This window comes from Pongo abelii, chromosome 11, assembly GCF_028885655.2.
Source record: "Pongo abelii isolate AG06213 chromosome 11, NHGRI_mPonAbe1-v2.0_pri, whole genome shotgun sequence".
In the NCBI taxonomy this organism is placed as follows: Eukaryota; Metazoa; Chordata; class Mammalia; order Primates; family Hominidae; genus Pongo; species Pongo abelii.
Window position 1 is genome coordinate 105,938,673 of NC_071996.2, and position 24,748 is coordinate 105,963,420.

General features: G+C 40.2%; 2 protein-coding genes across 2 annotated transcripts in view; one reads left to right on the forward strand and one right to left on the reverse strand.

The window, feature by feature from the left end:
* FAM117B (family with sequence similarity 117 member B) overlaps positions 1-24,748 on the forward strand; it is a 137,860-nt gene that overhangs the window by 21,148 nt on the left and 91,964 nt on the right. The gene's annotated exons all lie outside the window — the stretch shown is intronic.
* Positions 23,971-24,432, reverse strand: LOC100441882 (small ribosomal subunit protein eS26-like). Its single transcript, XM_009237999.4, has one exon. The coding sequence runs from the start codon at positions 24,399-24,401 to the stop codon at positions 24,054-24,056; it is 348 nt and encodes a 115-aa protein (XP_009236274.2). The 5' UTR covers positions 24,402-24,432; the 3' UTR covers positions 23,971-24,053.

Consider the following 24,748-nt stretch of genomic DNA (forward strand, 5'->3'; position numbering starts at 1 on the left):
GTATAATTTCCCTCTATCCCTGGTAATTTTTCTTATTCTTAAGTCTACTCTGATTAGAGTTTGCAAGATCTATTTTTTCTATCCTTTCTATAATTCCATCCTTTGTTGTAATTAAAGGGATGTTTTATAGACAGAGTATTGTTGGCTCTTGTGTTTTTTATTTTTATTTATTTTATTTATTTTTTTGGAGATACAGTTTCCTCTGTCACCCAGGCTGGAGTGCAGTGGCATGATCTTGGCTCACTGCAACCTCCTCCTCCTGGGCTCAAGCAATTCTTGTGCCTCAGCCTCCTGAGTAGCTGGGACTACAGGGATGTGCCACCAGGCCCAGCTAGTTTTTGTATTATTAGTAGAGATGGGGTTTCACCATGTTGACCAGGCTGGTCTCCAACTCCTGACCTCAGGTGATCTGCCCGCCTCAGCCTCCAAAAGTGCTGGGATTACAGGGGTGAGCCACCATGCCCAGTATGTCTTGTGTTTTTAAAATCTAGTCTGATGATCCTGTATGTTAATTGTTCTGTTGAGACCATTTACATTTATTGACATTATTGATATATTTGGATATAGGTGTGCTGTTTTTTTTTGGAGACAGGGTCTTGCTCTGTTGCCTATGCTGGAGTGCAGTGGCACAATTATGGCTCACCGTAGCCTTGACCTCCCAGGCTCAGGTGATCCTCAAACCTTGGCTTCCTGAGTAGCTGAGATTATAGGTGCATGCCACCTCACCTGGCTAATTTTAAATTTTTTTTTAGAGATGGGTCTCACTATGTTGCCTAAGCTGGTCTCAACCTCGTAGGCAAGTGATCCTCCTGCCTTGGCCTCTCAAAGTACTGGGATTATAGGTGTGAGCCACCTCACCTGGCCCCTTCTGCTTTTTGTTCCATAATCTCCCTTTTCCTACCTTTCAGATTGCTTGACTGTTGTCTTAGTAATTCATTTAATTTATGTATTTTTTTTGACTCTTTTTATGTTTTGTTTTGTTTTTGGTGGCTGCTATGGGGATTACAGTATACATACCTAACTTTATATTTTACTTAGAGTTAATACTTTACTGCTTCAGATGAAATGCAGAAATCACGCAATCTATGTTTCTTTAGCCTCTTTACATTACAGTGATTCTATATGTTACATCTTTAAACATTGAAAACCACATACTCAGCATTATAATTTTTGCTTTCAACAGTCATACCTATTTTAATGAATTTAACGGGAGAAAAATGTTTTATGTACAAGTATATTTATTACTTCATTTGCACTTCCTTTATTCCTAAAGTTACAGTTTCCCTTTGGTATCATTTTCCTTCTGCTTGAAGATCTACATTTAGCATTTGTTTTAGAACAGGTCTGCTGATGATGAATTATCTCAGTTTTCCTTCACCTAAGAATATCTTTTTTTAAAAAATTGAGACAGAATCTCACTCTGTCTTCCAGGCTGGAGTACAGGGGCGTGATCTTGGCTCACTGCAGCCTCTGCCTCCTGGGTTCAGGTGATCCTCTTGCCTCAGCCTCCCAAGTCCTGGGACTACAGGCATGAGCCACCACACCTGGCTAATTTTATGTTTTTAGTAGAGACAGGGTTTCACCTTGTTGACCAGGCTGGTCTCGAACTCCTGACCTCAAGTGATCCGCCCGTTTTGACCTCCCAAAGTGTTGGGATTACAGGTATAAGCCACTGTGCCCGGCCTAAGAATGTCTTTACTGCAGGAAATTTTCACTAGATGTAGAATCCTGGGTTTATTGTTTTACTCTTTTAGCTCTTCAAAAATGTAGTTTGTGTTCTGTGCTTTCTGATGAGACATCTATAATCACTGGAATCATTGTTTCTTTGTATGTAATGTGTTGTTTTTCACTGGCTCCTTTAGGAATTTTTTTCTTTAATCTTTGATTTTTTAGTAGTTTGATTATTTATGGGCGTACATTTATCCTGTTTGTGTTCACTTAATTATTTATGTTTCTCATGAAATTTGGAAGGTTTTGTTTTGTTAAATATTTTTTTTCTGCTCCAGTTTTTTTCTTTTGTTCTTCTGGAACTTCACTGACATGAACTTTTTGATATTCTCAGATCTTTGAGGCTCTTCCTGTCTTTTTTAGTTTTATTTTTATTTTTTTTGAGATGGAATATTGCTCTGTCTCCCAGGCTGGAGTGCAGTGGCATGTTCTGGCTCACTACAACCTCTGCCTCCCAAGTTCAAGTGATTCTCCTACCTCAACCTCCCAAGTAGCTGGGATTACAGGCACGCACCACCACACTCAGCTAATTTTTGTATTTTAAGTAGAGACAGGGTTTCGCTATGTTGGCCAGACTGGTCTTGAACTCCTGATCTCAGGTGATCCACCTGCCTCGGCCTCCCAAACTGCTGGGATTATAGGCATGAGCCACCACACCTGGCCTTTTTGTTTTTTTGTTTTTTTTTTTTGAGACAGAATCTCGCTCTCTTGCCCAGGCTGGAGTGCAAAAGTGTGATCTCAGTTCACTGCAGCCTCTACCTCCTGGGCTCAGGCGATCCTCTACCTCATTCTCCCAAGTAGCTGGCATTACGGGGGCACATAATCCTGCCTGGCTAATTTTTGTATTTGTTTTGTCGAGATGGGTTTCACTATGTTGCCCAGACTGGTGGCAAAGTCCTAGGCTCAAGCGATCCACCCATCTTGGCCTCCCATAGTGCTGAGATTACAGATGTGAGCCACCGTGCTTTTTTTTTTTTTTTTTTTTTTTGATGGCGTCTTGCCCTGTTGCCCAGGTTGGAGTGCAATGGCGCAATCTTGGCTCACTGCAACCTCCGCCTCCCGGGTTCAAACGATTCTCCTGCCTCAGCTTCCCAAGTAGCTGGGATTACAGGCACACACCACCATGCCCAGTTTTTTATTTTTATTTTATTTTTAGTGGAGACAGGGTTTTACCATGTTGGCCAGGCTGGTCTCAAACTCCTGACCGCGTGATCCACCCGCCTCAGCCTCCCAAAGTGCTGGGATTACAGGTGTGAGCCACTGCGCCCGGCCACCACCGTGCTCATTTTTTCCCCCACCTTTTTTTCACTCTTGTTCAGATTGGATAATTTCTATTGATCTATTTTTAGGCTTACTGTTTCTTTCTTCTGTCACATTCTGTTATTCAGTCCATTCAGTAATTTTTATTTTAGTTTTTTTAATCTAAAATTTTCATTTGGTTCTTTTTTATAGTTTCAATTTCTGTATGAAAATGTTTATCTTTTCATTAATTTCATGTGTATTTGCCCTTACTTCAGAAAGCATGATTATAATAGCTGCTTAATATTTGACAGTTCCAAAATCTGAGCCATCTTAGGGTTGGTGTCTCCTGCTTGTTTGTACATTTTGAATATTTTACTTGAGACTCTGAGTCCTATTTAAGGCACCTGGAAATGTTGAGTTTTTTCTTTTAGCAGGCAATCAGACTGGTTAGATTCATACTCCAAGTGTCATCTTACCTTCAGTGGGCTGTGGTTCTAATGTCAATTTACTTTTCACAGTCTTTGCAGTACTATTTGGGTCTGTCTTTTGTGTATGTACCTCCCAGGAGTCAGTCTGGGACCTGAGTGGTGGTCGGTATCTATATCTTAATTTAGGTCTCAAGATCTGTGTTATACTATTTTGGGTCAGTTCATACATGCACAGCCTTTAGGTGTGCCTGGAACTTCATACATAGATTTAGGAGGGTTCCTTTTTCAGCTCCCTGTTCTCCATGATTTATTTTCACACTCTGTTTCCCAGGAGATCTTGTCCTCATTCTCTCATGACAAAGCCAGGATTTTTAACCTCTCCACACTATCATGAACTTCCTACAACTGGATATGCCTCTAGACCAAGACGGTGACAGAGAGGAAGAAATAACCTGGTTTCTCTCTGCACTGTTCCAGTTAAAAAGCCTCAGTTCCTCTGGTCAGAGGGAAGGATTCTCTGTTTTAGGTGCCTTTGTGGTCACTGCCAAAGCCATAGGAGTGTAGTTTTGTGACCAGTACTTGACTTGGGCTAGGGCTAGAAGAGTGAAAAAGAGAGAAAAAGAGCTGGGATTCCATCCATAGCCTTCATCCTGCAGGGCCCTCCTACCTAGTCCATTGGCCACAAGAAAGTGTTTCTCCTGGACTTTTTCCTACTGTGCAGTTCTAAGATTTGGGATGCCCTTGAATCTAATCCAGGACATATGGGAGGGGGAAAAACTCAGTGAATCACTTCCCTATCAGTTCCTCTAGTTTTTGTTTTGTTCCCAAATCTAGCTGCCATTATTTACTTTTTTGAATCCTCAGAGGACTCCGTATATGCTGTCCAGGGTTTTTAGTGATAATTGGTGCTAGAGATAGAAGTGTGTTAGTTCATCTTAGCCAGAACTGTAGGCATTTCCCACCCTTACTCCATCAACTTTTAATTTCAGATACATATTAGAAAGTCTGAGTACAGTATGAGAAATAGTAAAACTGTAAAAATAGGAAAACAATTATAGTAAAACTGTTAACTGTTACTGAGTACCTTCTATATTCCAACTATAATGCTAAGTGTTTTGAATATGTAATGTAATTCTTAAACTGCCTTTATAAAGTAGGTATTATTACCATTTTAACATTGAGGTTAATTAACTTATTTGTGGTCAGATAGCTATTAAGTGGTGTAACGAGTGTATAAACCTGGGCCTTTTCAGACTCTAGAGTCGCTCATCCACTTGCTCAGTCAGCTAACATTAAAAAATTATATTTTTAGGCCAGGCGCGGTGGCTCATGCCTGCAATCCTAGCTCTTTAGAAGGCTGAGGCAGGCAGATCACCTGAGGTCAAGAGTTCAAGACCAGCCTGGCCAACATGGCAAAACCCCATCTCTCCTAAAAATAAAAAAATTAGCCGGACACGGTGGCACATGCCTGTAATCCCAGCTACTTGGGAGGCTGAGGCAGGAGAATCTCTTGAACCCGGGAGGCAGAGGATGCAGTGAGCCAAGATCGTGCCACTGCACTCCAGCCTGGGCAACAGAGCAAGATTCCATCTAAAAAAAAAAAAAAAGATCAACAATCCCACAATCCCAATACTGGGTATGTATCCAAAGGAAATGAAATCAGTATGTCGAAGAGATACCTGCACTCCTGTGTTTATTGCAGAGCTATTCACAATAGCCAATAGCCAAGATACGGAATTAACCTAAATGCCCAGCCATAGGTGAGTGGATAAAGAAAATGTGAGGTAGGTGTGTGTGTGTGCGTGTGTGTGTGTGTGTGTGTGTACGTGTACAGACTGGTAGTATATAGAAATACCATTCAGCCATAAAACAGAATGAAATCTTGTCATTTGTGGCAGCATGGGTGAATCTGGAGGATATTAAGTGAAATAATCCAGGCACAGAAATACAAACACCACATGATCTCACTCATGTGGAATCTAAAAAAGTTCGTTTCATAGGAGTAGAGTAGAACAGTGATTACCAGAGGCTGGAAGAGGAGGCGATGGGGGAGGAGGGGACTGGGAGAAGTCAGTCAACTGGTACAAAGTTGCAGTCAGGAGGAATAAGTTCTAGTGTTCTGTTACACAGTAGGGTGACTGTAGCTAATAGCAATGTGGTCAAGATAGCTAGAAGAGATTGTGAATGTTATCCTCACAAAGAAATGATAAATGTTGGCTGGGCGCAGTGGCTAATGCCTGTAATCCCAGCACTTTGGGAGGCTAAGGCGGGTGGATCACAAGGTCAAGAGATCGAGACCATCCTGGCCAACATGGTCAAACCCCGTCACTACTAAAAATACAAAAATTAGCTGGGCATGGTGGTGGTGCATCCTTGTAGTCCCAGCTACTCAGGAGGCTGAGGCAGGAGAATTGCTTGAACCCGGGAGGCGGAGGTTGCAGAGAGCCGAGATCATGCCACTGCACTCTAGCCTGGCGATACAGTGAGACTGCATCTCAAAAGAAGAAGAAAAAAAGAAATGATAAATGTTTAAAATGATGGATATGATAATTACCCTGATTTGATTATTATACAGTGTATTCATGCATTGAAACATCACACTCTATCCTGTAAACATGTACGATTGTTAATTAGAAATAAAAAATTAAGAAATAACTATTTTTAGCTTCAGAATAATGAAGCGTTAGAAGCACTCTTTTTAAAATTATACATTCATAGTTTTATAACCTGCTCTTTCCACTTAAAATATTGGAAACAATTTCCATATCAATAAGTATACTTCTACAACATTTTAATTGCTATGTAGTATTCCATTGCGTGGATGTTCCACATTTGTTATTGGATAGTCTTTTGCTGTTATAAACAGTGTACAGAATGTTAATTTCCATTTGGTGCTAGGTTGAGTTCCATTGTGGTTTGAATGTGATTTCAGAAATTGAACTTTTGAATTCTGACTGTGCACTTGTGCTGAAGATATTATGCTATGTGACTCAGCTGTGGGTAACTCTATAGTTAGTGAGCTTTATTATAGGAAATAGTGTTATTGTGCTACATTTATATATAGAGAGTTTTACTGGTTTTTATTGAAAAGCCTGTATCTTTTTATTTAATGGTGAACATTACTTAATATGTTATAATCTTCTCTGAAATAGTATGTGTTTTATACATTTAGTACTTTGCTGGATTAAATTCATTACATCATTCACATTGGATATTCAGTCACATTAAGCCTTTTTTTTTTTTTTTGAGACAGAGTCTCACTCTCGTTGCCCAGGCTGGAGTGCAGTGGCGCGATCTTGGCTCACTGCAACCTCTGCCTCCCGGGTTCAAGCGATTCTCCTGCCTCAGCCTCCTGAGTAACTGGGATTACAGGCACCCGCTGCCATGCCCGGCTAAGTTTTGTATTTTTAGTAGAGACAGGGTTTCACTATGTTGGCCAGGCTGGTCTCAAACTCCTGACCTTTGGTGATCCGCCCACCTCGGCCTCCCAAAGTGTTGGGATTACAGGCGTGAGCCACTGTGCCCAGCCCCATTAAGCTTTTTATACACCAGATTTTGTTCAAAGGCTGCAGACCAAACCTTTAATTTTTGTTAACTGTCTTGTAAAGTATACTGATACAAGGGCTATGAGGTTAAAATATGTGGATGACACAGTGCAAACTCATTATTTCCAAAAAAAAGCATGTTGAACCACAGTTCCTATCAGTGAATCTAGAAAACTATTTTTTATGTAAATAATACATTCCAGTTCACTTATATACTTCTGTGCATTTTCACAAATAATAACTAATTATCCCATGATATCCCTCTTTAAGGGTGAGTGTCATTAGCTCCTGATGATTTGAGTACATTTAATTAGATATCTTTTCTGAAGTTATATTTAACCGAAAGAATATATTGACTCTAGAGGTTTTAAGCTGTTCTTTTCACTGGCATTCGTGTATATGGTAGGAAAAATGATAAAAATGTTTGAAAGAATTAGCTTGGCAACATAGTAGAATAGCCTGGAATGTCTGAGAACTGCTCAGTGATTTGTGTGGCTAATAGTGCTAGGTAGAAGGCTTAGATTAGTCTCAGAATTGGCACAAGATGAGAATGAGACAACTGAGGCATTGGCCCTGGATACATGTTTTTGGTGTCTGCCAGAAAGCGTGGTAATTGAGATAAATAATATTTCAATAAAATGCTTCAAAATAAAAATTAATTTAACACAATTCAAAGAACTAATTATGAAAATTTTAAAGATAGGGTCCAACAGGGCAAAGATTAAGAGTCATGCAAGAACATGATTGAGTCGTTTAAAATTTTGATAGTTCGTTATCATGCATGACTTACCTTGAGTAATTTATCTATCTAGTAAGTTATTTTGCCCTCAGAACACGTGCCTCATTTGCCTTACCGTAGTAGTTTTGGCCTCGCTTATAAGAAGTCAGTCTGAAGGAATTACTCACGAGTTTCTCTGTGGGTCAGTGTATTAGTTTTCTATTGATATGTGATAGATTGCCCCAAATATAGCAGCTTAAAACAATATCCGTTTATTATTTCACAGTTCTGTAGGTTGAAAGTTGGGGGGGCGTGGAGGAGGCTCCACTGTGTTTTCTGCTCAGGGTCTCAAAAGCCAATATCAAGATCAAGCTGGGTTTGGCTTTTATCTGGAGACTTTGGTGGGGAAGAAAGTGCTTCCAAACTCATTCATGGAATTGACAGAATCCAGTTCCTTGAGGTGATAGGACTGAGATGACTGCATTGTTGTGGACTGTTAGCTTTAGGGGTCACTCTTAGCTCTGAGGCTGCTCTCATATCTTTTCCACATGACCCTCTCAATTTTCTTTTTTCTTTTTTTTTTTGAGACAGAGTTTCGTGTGCTGCCCAGGCTGGAGTGCAGTGGTGTGATCTAAGCTTACTGCAACCTCTGTCTCCTCGGCTCAAGTGATCCTCCCACCCCAGCCTCCCAAAGTGCTGGGGTTACAGTTGGCCAACCGTCTTAATTTTCAAAGCCAGCAATGGAATATCTCTCATATAGAATCTTTTTTACTTGCTTTTCTGTAGCCAGCCAAAGAAAACTTTCTATTTTTAAAGGGCACTTGTGATTAGATTGGGCCCTCTTGGATAATCTCCCCATTAATAACTCACTACTAACTGATTAGCAACCTTAATTTCATCTACAGAATCTCTCTTGGCACATGATGTAATCGTGGATGTGATATCTCGTTATATTTTCAGTCCTGGGGATTAGGACAGGAAATCATTTTGTTGTTGTTGTTGTTGAGACAGAGTCTCACTCTGTCACCCAGGCTGGAGTGCAGTGGTGCAATCTCGGCTCACTGCAACCTCTGCCTCCCAGGTTCAAGCAATTCTCCTGCCTCAGCCTCCTGAGTAGCTGGGACTACAGGTGCATGCCACCATGCCTGGCTAATTTTTGTATTTTTAGTAGAGACGGGGTTTCACCATGTTGACCAGGCTGGTCTCGAACTCCTGACCTTAGATGTTCTGCCTGCCTTGGCCTCCCAAAGTGCTGGAATTACAGGCGTGAGCCATGGAACCTGGCAGGACAGGAAATCTTGGGAGACCATTTTAAAATTCTGCCTACTGTAGGCAGCTAAGAAATTAATACAAACCATTCATCCTACCCACTGGTAGTGACTTATTGATATAAATATTACAAACACAAACAAATAGCTATAAATATGTATTATGGCAACATTTGTTATGACTAAAATTTGACAGAAGAAAACATTCATTCTGCAATTTGTGTCTGCATAGTTTACTTAAATTGGGAATGGTGTTGTTACAAAGCAAACCTTTTGATGATAGAGACTTTGTTGAGAAAATCTGATATAGTCAAAAGCAGACTGGGTCTTTATTATAAACTTTACATTAAAAACAATTAAAACAGAAGGAAGTTATGTTAGCAAAATCAACATGAAAATTGAAAAAAAATAGAAACAGTTTACCTATGGTTTTCAGAAAGCTAATTTAAAAAAAGTTGACTCATTGAAGTTTGCATTGGAAAAATACTTTGGTAAAATGTTTATTGGTGTTACACGTTCACAAACGCACACACATATGTGCCATATGTACAGTCATAATTCTAGGTGAGGATGGCAGACAGAAGGCTTGAAGAGTCAGAGAAGTTCAACCAGTCACATTTTTTTTTTAATTGTATCTGAGCATGTACTATGTATGTTTATATTTTGACACTGCTAGCTGGGTTTTCACTGGTGGGTGGGAAGTGGGGGTATGTTACAGACAAGTTTCACTTTCTACTGTATTCACTTCTGGTTTTTGACTATTTTGAAATAACATGTTTCATTTCATTTCTTTTTTTTTTTTGAGACGGAGTCTCGCTCTACTGCCCAGGCTGGAGTGCGGTGGTGTGATCTTGGCTCACTGCAACCTCTGCCTCCCGGGTTCAAGTGATTCTCCTGCCTCAGCCCCCTGAGTAGCTGGGACAGCTAATTTTTTGTAGTTTTAGTAGAGATGGGGTTTCACCGTGTTAGCCAGGATGGTCTCGATCTCCTGACCTCGTGATCCGCCTGCCTCGGCCTCCCAAAGTACTGGGAGTACAGGTGTGAGCCGTCGCGCCCGGCCAATATGTTTCATTTCTATAATAAAAATGCTGATCAAAAATCTGTGTTATAGCAGTGATTTAAAATAAAGTTAAATGCTTTTTAAAGAGTTTAAAAATAGACTAAAAATGTCGTAAAAACTGGGACTTGCTCCAGGCCTCTATTTGAGTTACTTTAGTAAATTTTTCTTTTTTTTTTGAGATGGAGTCTTGCTTTGTCGCCCAGGCTGGAGTTCAGTGGTGTGATCTTGGCTCACTGCAACCTCCACCTCCTGGGTTCAAGCAGTTCTCCTGCCTCACTCTTCCGAGTAGCTGAGACTACAGGCACATGCCACCATACCTGGCTAATTTTTGTATTTTTAATAGAGACGGGGTTTCACTATGTTGGCTAGGCTGGTCTCAAACGCCTGACCTCAAGTGATCCACCCGCCTTGGCCTGCCAAAGTGGTGGAATTATTAGCATGAGCCACCACGCCTGGCCTAAGTATTTCTTTCTGAGGTAGCTTAAAGAAAAAGAGCTTTGTGTGTGTGTGTCTGTGTGTGTGTGTCTGTGTGTGTGTGCGTGCGGGCGCATGTGCTGTCTCTTTTTCCATAGAAACAATATTGCTCTGTTCTTGAATCCAGTTATTACAATGAAGGTGATAATTATGTAGAGAGGGATAACTGTGTCAAGGTATTCCTGAATGGTACTGGTGTTATGTTTTAGACCAATCTCAAGATAAACCTTAGCCATCTGGCCCCACTAGATAGTGTAGGGATCTAAACTAAACTAGATAAGTTAAATTACCTATTTTCTACTCAAGTTGAAGTAGTATGCTGGCTGTATTTTTTTCTGCTAGGTTTCAGTCTTTGGAGGCCTTTGGGATATTGACAGATGAGGAGATAATTGATAAGTAGTGAAGTGGACAGCTAGCATGGCTGAACCACAGAAAAGAGTAGTGGATTGAGGTTATAGTGTGATAATAGTGAGGATAGTAGTAGAGTAGTATTAGAAGTAAAATCGCTGTTCCCAGGCATGGTGGCTCATGCCTGTAATTCTAGCACTTTGGGAGGCCGAGATGGGAAGATTGCTTGAGGCCAGGAGTTTGCTTAGGCAACACAGTAAGGCTCCATCTTTAAAATATATATATATTATATATTTATATAAAAATATATAATTATATAATAATATAATATATAATATGTATTATAATATAATACATATTATATAATATAATTTATAATATATTTATATATTTATATATTAATATTTGTATATTTATATATTTTTATATAAATATATATAAAGATATAAAAATATTTATATATTAAATGCGTTGGCATGCACCTGTAGTCCTAGCTACTTGGGAGGCTGAGGTGGGAGGATGGCTTGAGCCCTGGAATTAGAGGGTACAGTGAACTCTGATCTGGGCGTAGTGGTGGGTGCCTGTAATCCCAGCTACTTGGGAGGCTGAGGCAGGAGAATTGCGTGAACCTGAGAAGTGGAGGTTGCAGTGAGCTGAGATCGCACCACTGCACTCCGGACTGTGTAACAGAGCGAGACTGTCTCTCAAAAAAAAAAAAAGAAAAAGAAGGTATAGTGAACTCTGATTGTGCCACTGTACTCTAACCTGGGCTACAGAGTGAGATCTTGTTCCTAATAAATAAATAAATAAATAAATAAAATAAAAGAACATTTTCTAAAGTGTGGTATAGGATGGTAGATTTTGGGTCAAGTTTTATTTTCTGTATCAGCAAAGAAAGGGAAAGGAAAGAAAGTAATATTTGAATGCATGTCTCATCCATTAAATATATGCCTCTAAGGGCTATGTTTATGTCCATTTCATAAATGAGAAGACTCAGTCCAAGAGAACTAAGTAATTTAATGTTTCAGAGAATTTCTAAATGTGGGATTTCAACTCATGTCTGTTTCGTTTTAGGGATCATGTTTTTAAAGTCTTCTCACAGTGTTATATATAATATAATTTAGTCAACATTAAACCTATTACGCATAGGTATCCTACCAAGCTGGATAATTTGAAAGAACACCAAAATAAGGAATAATATATGCCCAAAGTTCCTCCCTTCTTGCAGAAGGGTTCAGACAGTTTCTGGTTGAAGCAGAGATTAAATACATTGATAAATCAGTAGACAGAGTGATCTGGAATAATTGGTAGAAATTGGTTGTAAAATGGTGTTAGGGACAGATTTTTTTCAGTCTTTTAAACCCACATCTTGATTTGGTAGACACAAAAATCATGCTATGATATTGGAGATTTCAAAATAAGTATTTCAGAAATAAAGCAGCAGTGATTCTAGGAAGAAAAAACTTAATCTTTAAAACATAGATATTTTTCTGTACCAGTCATATAGTATCAGTGTGGGTGGGACTACTTATTTATCACCAGGCTTTTCAGTCCCAAATAGTATGGAAATCTGTGAATTGTTCTGTTTTTATTACCTGAGTGCAATAAAAAAGATTAGCTTTGTAAAATAAGGAGAGGATAAAGTTTGCTTATTTTCGAGAGTGAATCAGAAGATGTTCTTCCACTTCAAATTTTCTAGATTTTTTTTTTGGAAGTTACTCTGTTAACTGAATCAAATTTGAATGATAAAAACTATCATTTGAGATGTTTTTGCCAACATGGAACATAACTAAGAAAAAATGTTTTTCACATTGTTTCAAGTGGGATTTTCAGGCATGTCATTATGAAAGTATTTCCTTAAATCATCTTTCAGAACAAAAATATTGGATGAGTATTGCTTTTTTTCCGCCTTATCCTTGAGTGCTTTATTGGGTCAAAGTTGAAGAAATATTAAAGGACTAATTTGCTTTATCCAGTTTGTTGGATTTTTTTCTTTGTTTGCTTGAAGTATTTTTCTAGACTCTTGATTGCAAATGACAACTCAGCTTAAACTAAGCAGAATGACAGTAGAACTGAAGAAATAACCACGAAGATGGATAGATGTGGCCACAAAGATTAAGTACTTTCAGGACATTCTCTTAGTTTCTTAATCTTTCATGTGGATCTGTTTGTTAGCTTCATTCTCACGTACTGTCTAAATCAACAAATCTTTATTGAGTACCTGGTATGTGCTAGCTACTATTTAGTTGCTGGGGAAACAAGTGATGAAATAAGACATACTAGTTTGTTCTAAAGGCTTAAGGGGCAAAAATGAAAAGAGAAATAAGACACATCAAGCTTCTGTCCTCAAGGAGCATACTTTCTTTTTTCTTTTCTTTTTTTTTTTTGAGATGGAGTCCAGCTTGTCACCTAGTCTAGAGTGCAGTGGCACAATCTCAGCTCACTGAAACCTCTGCCTCCTGGGTTCAGGTGATTTTCAGGCCTCAGCCTCCTGAGTAGGTGGGATTACAGGCGCCTGCCACCATGCCCAGCTAATTTTTGTATTTTTAGAGACGGGGTTTCATGAAACATGTTGGCCAGGCTGGTCTTGAACTCCTGACCTCAAGTGATCCTCCTGCCTCAGCCTCCTAAAGTACTGGGATGAACCACTGCTCCTGGCCAAGGAGCAGGGACTTTGTCTACGTAGCAGGGAACAGGGCCACAGACCATTCAAGACTCATATTTCCATCTGCAAGACCCACGAGGCAAGAGGGCTTCTTCTCCACCAACTCCAGCTAGAAAAATTATGGGGAAGGATTATGTTTCATTCTGTGCCCATTTCAGAGTCAGTTACTGCATCCAGAAGAATGAAGTATTGTTATTAGCCAAGCCTGGTCAGGTACTCACCTTGTTAGGGACTAGCATCTGTTACCAAAAGACAGGAAGGCCTGGGGGAAATGAGTATACTGGGCAGGCAAAAATAGTGCTAACATGGTGTTTGCATTTTGAAGTTTAATTCCTTGTATTTAAAGCTGCAAATAAATTTGCCAAATATGCAAAGCTTTACTAATTTTGAAAGCTTGAAAGTGTTGATCTTTCTCCTTATTTCTAAATCTAAAGTAATTGTGATCTTCAGTTTGATGTTCAAAGAGCCAGACAAATAACTTAATGATTTAAATATATTGCTTCCCACATAATTCACTGTATTGACAGGAAAGTTGTAGTTTTGTAGATTATAAACACCGTTTTGAGATTAATGCTACATGGTGTTTTAATTTGGGTTCCACCAAAAGAAGACCCTGAGACAAGGATTTATTTGGTTCCAAATAGTTCATTTAAGGATGTTGAAGAAGTAGGAAAGTGACAGGGAAGGGACAAAAGTTAATAAGCATGCTTTAATAAGTAGTATACCACATTGGGCAACTGGTCATCAGTCTCGCTGAGCTCCCTCTGCTAGATTACATAGAGAATATGCCTCTGGATTGTCCCATTGAGGGATAAGACATTTACTACCTCTTGCCCTTCACTGGTTGAAGTTTCTGGGAGTAACTCCCAGGCTCTCTTGCTTGTCCTGCTGCCAAGCTGAGTATGCTCCTTCAGGCAGAAAAAACTCTGGCAGAGAGGCCCAGATGCTGAGAAATTGTCTGGAGAACTGTTCATAGAAACTGCAGGTGTTCTCCACACTGGCTGTGAATGGAAATGGGTGGGACATTGATGGATTCAGCTATGAATGGTGAAACACATTGTATATTCTCAAAATAGGTGAATTTTCCCCTTGATTTTGATTAAAATTCCCATATATTGGTAGAGCAGTGTAAGTACCTACCCTAACCATGCCCCTCCCACGCTGGTTCACTTTATATGCTTTGCATTAGGGTGGTTACCACTGCTTGCTGCAGCAAATCCCAGAAATTGTTGTGACTTAGCAAAGGTTTATCATGTTCAGTATAGGTTGGATGGCTCTCTGGCAGAGCTGTCTTCCAGTCAATGACTCAGAGACCCAAGCTGAAACTCCACAATCTGAGAGCTTTTTTTCTGTTCAGCCATGTGGATGGGAAAAATCATGGAGAAAGTACATCAGCTTTAGGTGTGTTAGTTACTTCTTTTATAACCTATGGCCAGACCAGTTGCATGGCTGTGACCTAACTGGAAGGGAACCTGGGAATTGTAAGGAAGCATGGTCTCTGACCCATTTGACCCTGAAGAATTTTCACTTAGTTGTCAAAATTTCATTAATTTTAATAAGGTCTTCAAGACCTGTAAAAAATCACATTTCTCCTTTTTTATTTACATGTTGAGCATATAATTGATTACTATTTCCACCTCCCGCCCCCCTCCCCCTTTTTGTTTTGAGATGGAGTCTTGCTCTGTCGCCCAGGCTGGAGTGCAGTGGCACAATCCCGGCTCACTACAACCTTCACCTCCTGGGTTCAAGCGATTCACCCACCTCAGCCTCCTGAGTTGCTGGTGGATTACAGGCGTGCGCCACCACGCCTGGCTAATTTTCGTATTTTTAGTAGAGGTGGGGTTTCACTATGTTGGCCAGGGCTGATCTTGAACTCCTGATCTCAAGTGATCCACCCGCCTTAGCCTCCCAAAGTGCTGGGATTACAGGCGTGAGCCACCGCACCTGGCACTATTTTCTTTTTTTATTTTGAACTCATTATTTCCTTTTACAAACAGTAAAAATAAAGGGAAGTCATTTAGTTTTTCACAAAATTGAAACTTGATATTCTTATATAAGTCATTAATTTGGCATCTAACAAAGAAATGCGGTGGAATTTTCTTAATTTCCTTTTTAAAGTTTTGACAGCATTTGGTATCTATGTATATCATAATTTAGTAAATGTTTATTGAAAGTATAAGATCGGAGGTGACAGACTGGGTGTGGTGGCTCATGCCTGTAATCCTAGCACTTTGGGAAGCTGAGATGGGAGGATTGCTTGAGACCAGGAGTTCGTGACCAGCCTGGGCAACATCATGGCAAGACTTTGTCTCTACAAAAAACAAAAAAAATTAGCCAGGCAAGCTGACATGGTGGCATGCACCTGTAGTTCCAGCTACTCTGGAGGATGAGGTGGGAGGATTGCTTGAGCCTGGAAGGTCGAGGCTACGGTGAACTGCGTTCATGCCACTGCACTCCAGACTGGGCAACAGAGTGAGACCTCATTTCTTTTAAAAAACAAAAAGGACTTAAAGTACCTTTTGAAATATGAGACTTAAGTTCTGTTCCCTTTCCATATTTTGCTCCTTTATTGTCACTCTTTGAAAGCTGGTGTTAACATATTTTTGGTTGCAAGTGAATCTGTTGCAGTTTTTTTTTTTTTTTAATTGTTTGCAAAAGAAAGACTACAATGGGAGTCCAGAAGGGAGCTATGGAGTATTTACAAACTGAAGCAGTGTGAACTTTGGTTGTAGCTGGCTGATTTTGTGTATGCTAGAGGGCTAAATCCTTAATTCACCATTAAGTATTTCCTCTTACTGTTTGCTTTGGACTAAAGTTGCTAGTTCCTGCACTAGAGTGATGAATTAAAGGCTAGCCTACCCTATTTTTTTCTTTTTCTTTTTCTTTCTTTTTTTTTTTTTTGTGAGATGGTGTCTCGCTCTGTCGTCCAGGCTGGAGTGCAATGGTGCAATCTCGGCTCACTGCAACCTCCGCCTCCTGGGTTCAAGCAATTCTCCTGCCTCAGCCTCCCAAGTAGCCGGAATTACAGTTGCCTACCACCACGCCCGGCTAATTCTTGTATATTTAGTAGAAATGGGGTTTCACCATATTAGTTAGGCTGGTCTCGAACTCTTGACCTCAGGTGATCTGCCTGTCTCGGCCTCCCAAAGTGCTGGGGTTACAGGCGTGAGCCACTGTGCCCGGCCTACCCTATTTCTTACGGATTTTACTTTATTTCTTTCTCTCTTCATAAGGAGCCTTCTTGAAAAGATTATGTCTAACTTCTTCCTGTTTGTGCCTCAGAATATCGTGTGACTTTTGCCCGATGACTTTATTGAAATGGCTCTTGAACGAGGTTACAGTGTCTTCTACATGATTGGTGTTTTGTATTATTTTTGATTTAATCCGCATAGCAATCTAGTGAGGCAGCTTCTTTTCAAACTTCTCTTTCTTTTCAGGTACCTGAAATGTTCCTCCCTGCACCCCCCCACCCCGAAATGTTCTTGTTTCCTAGGGTTCCATACAGTACTTACTTCTTCTGCTTCATTAGCTGCTATCCATGGCTTTAACCTGTCTATACTTGATTACTTCTAAATTTCTCCTTCTGGTGCAGAACTCTAGACACACTTTTAAATCCATAGTAATGTATAAAATTGTCCATCAAGTCTCAATTTGATATCATATAGCTATATCAAACTCAGTGGGTTTGAAACTGAGCTAATTATCTCCTAGTTGCCTAAGCCTGAAACTTGGGGAACACATAATAATGCTAGATACTATTTACTGTGTCTGCTCTGTACATGTATGTTTTCACTTAATCCTCATAATAACCCTGTTACCAGAACAATTAAGGAACTTAACCAGTTGGTAATAAAACTTAGTATAACTGATGAAGTTAAATTTGAACCAGGTCTGGATGGCTTCCATTTCCATACTCTATCTACTCTGCTGCACTTCTGTTCCCCTTCCCTTCAATATGGACATAGCACAGAGGCACAGAGAAATACCCCTAGGAGGACCTGGTACTACCAACCTCTTGAGTTGCTGTAAAACATTTCATGTTGCATGATTCTGGTTGCCTTGCTCACTTAGTTTACTACAATAGCTACTTAACAGATCTTCCTGACCCAGTTTCTTCTCCATCCATAGTGCTGTCCAGAAATTTCTTCTAAAATACAAGTCTAATTATGTCATTTCCCTTACTGCGTTTAGGATAAAAACCAAAATCCTTGGCATAGCATCTAGGACCTTCTCTGGCCGATTCATGGTCATATTGCATGGTCTTTTTGTTTCACTCATAAGATACATGGAGTTTCTAGAGCTATAATTCACCATTTTGCTTTTGTTTTTGTGGCATGCTCTTTCTTCCTCCGTCACTTTCAAGTTCTCATTTTTACAAGTTGGGGCCGGATGCAGTGGCTCACACTTGTAATCCCAGCCCTTTGGGGGGCTCAGGCAGGAGGATCGCTTGAGACCAGGAGTTCAAGACCAGCCTGGCCACATAGTGAGACCCCATCTCTACAAAAAATTTAAAAATTAGCCCAGGCATGGTGGTGCATGCCTGTAGTCTTAGCTACTCAAGAGGCTGAGGTGGGAGGATTGCCCGAGCACAGGAGTTCAAGGTCATAATGAGTGCCACTACATTCCAGCCTGGACAAAAGAGTAAGACCCTGTCTCTTAAAAAAAATAACAACAACAAAAAGCCTGAGCAACGGGTGATTCTCCATCTCTAAAAAAAATACAAAAATTAGCTGGGTGTGGTGGTGTGCACCTGTGGTCGCAGCTACTTGGGAGGCTGAGGAGGGAGGATCACTTGAGCCCAGGAGGCAGAGATTGCCGTGTGTCACCGCACTACCGTCTGGTCGACAGAGTGAGACCCTGTCTCAAAAAAAAAAAAAAGGCCAAGTGCTACCTCTCTCAGAAAACCTCTGCTTGCTCTTCTAGGCATTTCCTCTCCTCTTTAGTACCCCTCATTTGTGGTGTTTAGCACCTTGGTCATACCACTAGTGGTAGACAACCTCTGAGATGGCTCCCAGTTGTTCCCACCTTCTGGTGTTCATGCCCTGTGTAATACCCTCCTTTTTATGTGTGAGCAGAACCTAGTGACTCAATTCTAAAAAGAATACAGCAGGCTGGGTGCGGCAGCTCACCCCTGTAATCCTGGCATTTTGGGAGGCCGAGGTGGGCAGATCACTTGAGGTCAGGAGTTTGAGACCAGCCTGGCCAACATGGTGAAATCCTGTCTCTACTAAAAATAGAAGAATTAGCCGGGTGTGGTGGCATGTGCCCGTAATCCCAGCTACTTGGGAGGCCGAGGCAGGAGAATTGCTTGAACATGGGAGGCAGAGGTTGCAGTGAGCTGAGATCGCACCATTGCATTCCAGCCTGGGGGACAGAGCGAGACTCAGTCTCAAAAAAAAAAAAAAATATATAGCAAAAGTGATGGGATGTCACATCTGAGATTAGGTTACTGAAAGATTGTCACTTATGTATTACTCTTCCCTTCTTACTTGCTTGTTCTGTTGGGGAAGCAGCTTGCTACGTTTATATAGTCTTGTGGAGAGGCCCATGTAGCAAGGAACTAGTGTCTGTGGCCAACAACAGTCAGCACGGGACTGAGGTTTGCCAGTAGCCATATGAATGAACTTGGAAGAAAATCCATTTTAGCCTTGATAACTGCAGCCCCAGCTGATACCTTGGTTGTATCTCTGTGATAGACCCTGAGCCAGAGGCATCCAGCTGAATCATTCCTGGATTTCTGACACTGAGAATCTATGAGATAATAAATGTTCTTTTTTTTTTTTTTTTTTTGAGATGGAGTTTCACTCTTGTTGCCCAGGCTGGAGTGCAATGGCGCTATCTCAGCTCACTGCAACCTCTGCCTCACAGATTCAAGCAATTCTCCTGCCTCAGCCTCTTGAGTAGCTGGGATTACAGGCATGCGCCACCACACCTGGCTAATTTTTGTGTTTTTAGTAGAGACGGGGTTTCGCCATGTTGGTCAGGCTGATCTCGAACCCCTGACCTCATGATCTGCCTGCCTCAGCCTCCCAAAGTGCTGGGATTACAGATGTGGGCCACCGGGCCTGGTCAGATGTTCAATGTTTTAAGCCACTAAGTTTTGGGGTAATTTTTTCTGAAACAGTGGTTAACTGATAAAAATTTTGATGCCTGCAAGTGGGGTGCTGCCACAGCAAATATATAGAAATGCAGAAGAAGCCTTACGAAGTTGGAAGAATTTTGTCAGTCATGATAGAGAAATTCCATTGAACAGACTATTGGCATAAATCTGGACTTTGAGGAAGCTGGGGTTAAGAACTTAAAAGGTGATGAGAAGCATATTATTGAAAAATGGAGGAAGGAGAATTCTTATTATGTAGAGGCAGAAAGCTTAGAAGCACCCTTGCCATTAATAGCATGGAAAATAGGAAGCTTGGCTGATGAACTGAGTGTTACTAAACCAAAGAGGTTTCTTTTCTTTTTTTTTTTTTTTTCTTTCTTTTGAGACAGTCTCGCTTTGTCACCAGGCTGGAGTACAGTGGCACAATCTCGGCTCACTGCAACCTCCGCCTCCGGGGTTTAAGTGATTCTCCTGCCTCAGCCTCCCGAATAGCTGGGATTACAGGCACGTGCCACCATGCCCAGCTAATTTTTGTATTTTTAGTAGAAACGGGGTTTCACGATGTTGGCCAGGATGGTCTCAATCTCCTGACCTCGTGATCCGCCCGCCTCGGCCTCCCAAAGTGCTGGGATTACAGGCGTGAGCCACCATGCCCGGCCCCAAAGAGATTTCTAAGCAAAGTGTGAAAGCTGCCACTGGATTTCCTCTTGCTGCTTATAGTAAAATGCAGGAGATGCCCTGTGAGTTTTCCTCTAATAGTAGGGACATACCACTCTTACAGTATTTATCATACTGTGTTATATGTACTTAATTTTTTGTATTTCTTGATAGGCTATGAATTCTGTGAGAGACCTTCTAATGTGTAGTGGTTTAGATCTTGCTCAGATTCTAGTTTTAAGGAGATTTACACTCAAGCCTTGGCTCTGTCTCTTACAAACTAAGTGACAAGTTACTTAAGTTTTCCATCCTCACTTTCTTAATCTGGAGGGTAGGATTAATGATAGTAGAATATAAACTCCTAAAATCTCTGTATTTTTACTTGTGTGCTCACTACTAGCACCTAGAAGAATCTGGAGTCATAATAGGTGCTTAATAAATATTTATTGAATTAACAAATTTAGTAATTTCTGCCTCAGAGTGTTGGTTTAAATTAGGTAATGCATGGAAGCAGTTTGCTCAATGCCTAATAAGTATTAATTGCTCAATGTTTGTTGTGTTCAGCTGTTTTTCTCCCTATTATTCATCTAGTCCTTGATGCGTAGAAAACCGTTTTGTGAATAAAACAACTCACAAAGCAAAAGAGTTGTTTGTAGTTCTGGATGATACATCAGGCATCAGTTTAGTTTAAAGTGTGACGTATTAATATGATATATATTATCACCATTATATCATATCATATAATTATATTGATACAACTCTGATGAGTGGAGGGACACCAGGGTCCTTAGTCTCGCACTGAATTGGATAAAGTGACACAGATACATGTGGAGTGGTTTTAAGGAGCTGAGAGTTTAATAGGCAAGAGAGAAGGAAGAAGCTCCCTTATACAGAGACAGAGGGAGTGGGGCTCCTAAGCCGAGAGAGGAAACCTTCTGTATGGTAGAAAAGTGGCCGCTTATATGAGGAGGCTGGAGGAGGTGGTGTTTGATTTGCATAGGGCTCAGGGGATTGGTTTGACCAGGCATGTCATTCACGTAGCCTGTGAAAAAACTGGCCGTCACACCCTAGCCTTTTAATATGCAAATGCAGAGTGCTATGATGTTCTACATACGTGGGGATATGTGGGGGCAGCCATGTTGCCAGGCACATGTTGGGGCAAGGAAGAAGACAGTGGGAATCGCCATGTTTGAGTGGACCCAGTGTTTTTTTTATTTTGAGACGGAGTTTCACTCTTGTTGCCCAGGCTGGAGTGCAATGGCTGGAGTGCAATGGTGAGATCTCGGCCCACTGCAACCTTCGCCTCCCGGCTTCAAGCAATTCTGCCTCAGCCTCCTGAGTAGCTGGGATTACAGGCATGCGCCACTACGCCCAGCTAATTTTGTATTTTTTTAGTAGAGACACGGTTTCTCCACGTCTCTACAAGGCCAGGCTGGTCTTGAACTCCCGACCTCAGGTGATCTGTCTGCCTCTGCCTCCCAAAGTGTTGGGATTACACGTGTGAGCCTCTACACCCGTACAAGGGTGGACCCAGTTTCTAATGGCCAACATTTGCATATCAAAGTTTGCTGGCCTAGCTCTAAGAGCCAGGGCTTTCCTGCTAGACAAGAAACTTCTGGAGCTGCTTTAAAAGAAACCAAAACTTCCCAAGGACTCTTTTTCCTCTCTATCTGCCTAAAATAATTTCTTAATAACTCCTATAACAATATCATAATAATATGATTTATTAATACTTGGACATGAAGAGACTTCTATTTCTGGCCATGATGGAGAAATAGTCCCTTCTATGGTAAACAGTGAGAAAATTGGTCAAAAGATATCATCAAACAACTATTTTTTAGATGTTAGATTACAGGCATTGTGGGAATATTATTTTTGAGAAAAGGGAAACATAGTAAGGTAAGCACTATGATTGCCTTAGATTTCTGCCAGAAGACACATTTTAGATCACACTGTAGGCAGGGGGAATCTCAGGGCATGATGCCTTGTTGATTTGAGATAGGGATTGGAATTCAGAGAGGTTGCAGTGGCTGGAAAGAGCTGGACAAAGTTTCAGAGAAGAGGGAAGTGTATAGAAAAAGAGCTCTAGAAATCTGAATAGGTGTTTTCTTTAGCTTTTGCTGAAGGAATATATAGAATGTATGTACAGTGAAACTCCATTAGGCTGGACAAGGAATGACTGAGGAGCTCTATGTTAAGTAATTCCCAGGGTTAGGGAGTTGTTAAGCACTTACCAGAGTGCTAAGTTGTTTTTGGTCACCCAGTATGTTCAGTGGAGACCCCAAAAGGGCCATGCCTTAAAAGTGGGGCTAAATTAGCCTAGAGTAAAGGCTACTCCCAATCTGTCCAAACAAAAGCTTAAAACAAACTTTAAGGATCAAGTTGATGAACAGGTTACTTTACTGACTTTCAGAACAAAGCACAAGAATCTTTCAAGAATGATAACAAAATCCCGAAACTTAAAAACATGATACGTCTAGCATCCAGTAAAAAATGACTAGAAGCAGGAAAATGTAAACTATAATGAGAAAACTAAAGCAGTGGAAACAGACTATGAAATAACAGAGATAATATTATATGACAAAAAATTTTTTTAAAACTGACATTATAAATATGTTCAGTGTGCTCAGAGATTTAAAGGAAAACATGAAATGAGAAAAATGAAATATATTAAAAAGAACTGATCAAAATTTCTAAAATGAAATTTAACTGAAATGAAAAATTTACTGATTGAGGTTAACAGGAGACAACAGCAGTTTCTTATCTGATGAAAAAGATCAGTGAAGTTGAAAACGGCAGTAGAAACCACACAAAAATTGAATGTAAGAGAAAGATTAAAAGAAATAATGAACAGAACCTTTGTGATCTGTGTGATAACATGGGCGTGATTGTACTCTCAGAAGAAGAAGAAGGAAAAGCCATAGAAAAAGTCTGAAGAGGGGGAGAGGGGAGGGATAGCATTAGGAGATATACTTAATGCTAAATGACGAGTTAATGGATGCAGCACACCAACATGGCACATGTATACATATGTAACAAACCTGCACTTTGTGCACATGTACCCTAAAACTTAAAGTATAATAAAAAAAAAGTCTGAAGAAATAATGACTGAAAATTTTCATGACTTTATAAAAACTATAATCATGCAGATCCAAGTTGTTCAATTAATCTCAAGCAGAATAAACACAAAGAAGACCATACCAAGGCACCATAATCAGATGGCTGAAAACCGGTGATAAAGAGAAAAAAAGTTTTTTAAACAGCTAAAGAAAAATGACATTTTATATACAGAGAAACAACCAAAAAAAGGGCAAATTTTTTGCCAGAAACAATGTAAGAGCAAAATAGAATTTGGCATTGTTAAAGTGCTAATAGATAAAATAAAACTGTAAACCCAGGTTAAATTTTATACCCAGCAAAAAATCCTTCAAAATAAAGGCTTTTTATACATACAAAACCTGAGAGTAAATTACACTATAAAAAATGCTAAAGGTAGTTCTTCAGGTGGAAGGAAAATGATATCTGATAGAAACTTGGTATACAAAAGAATAAGCACCAGAAATAGTCAATTAATGGTAAGATAAAAGGACTTTTTGGACATTATTTGATTTATTTATGAGATAATTGCCTAAAGCAAAATAATAACATATTGTGTGTGTATAATGTCTACATAAAATGAATGACAATAGTAGCACAAAGACAGGAAGCAGCAATGGAAATATTAGGTCTAAGAGTCTTTTTTTTTTTTTTTTTAAGTACAATTTCCATTTTATTTTTTTCCAGAGAATAGTCTGTTTTCAGTCTTTAAGAACTCAGCTCCTTACATGGGCTTTGGTGGGGGACGTGGGGCAGCACCCGCAGGTCTAAATCGGGGTGGGGGTGTTCGGTCCTTGAGGGCTTCACGAGATCGATTCCTGACTACTGTGCTGTGAATTGCACAACTCACACAGTAATGTAGCTTCACATACAGCTTGGGAAGCACATAGGCATCGAAGACGCTCACTTCAGAAATGTCCCTGACTGCTGCGGCCTCCACTATGTTTCGAATGACGAATTTCTTAATGGCCTTGTCCTTGGGCACGCGTCGGGCACAGTTAGTGCAGCGAATAGGCTGCACGTGGCCGCGGCCCTTTTTGGCACGACCGTTGTTGCTTCTTTTCTTTGTCATCTTGGAGGCACGGACCGGAGAGAGCAGGCCTAAGAGTCTTATATGTAAAATGATGTATTTTTATTTGAAGATACAGTGTGATAAGTTAAAGATGCATATTATAAAACCCTAGATAGAGCAACTAAGCAAAAAGTAAAAGAAATATAGCTAATGTGTCAGTAGATTACCAACCAAACCAAGATTATGAAGGAAGAGAAGGGGAAAAAAGAACAAAGAACAGGTAGAGAAAATGGAAAATAAGCAAAATGATAGGTTGGTATGACCATATAATATTAAATAGTTTAACCGTTTAAATTAAAATACAGAGATTATCAGACTGGATTTAACAAAAAGTAAGATCTAATTAT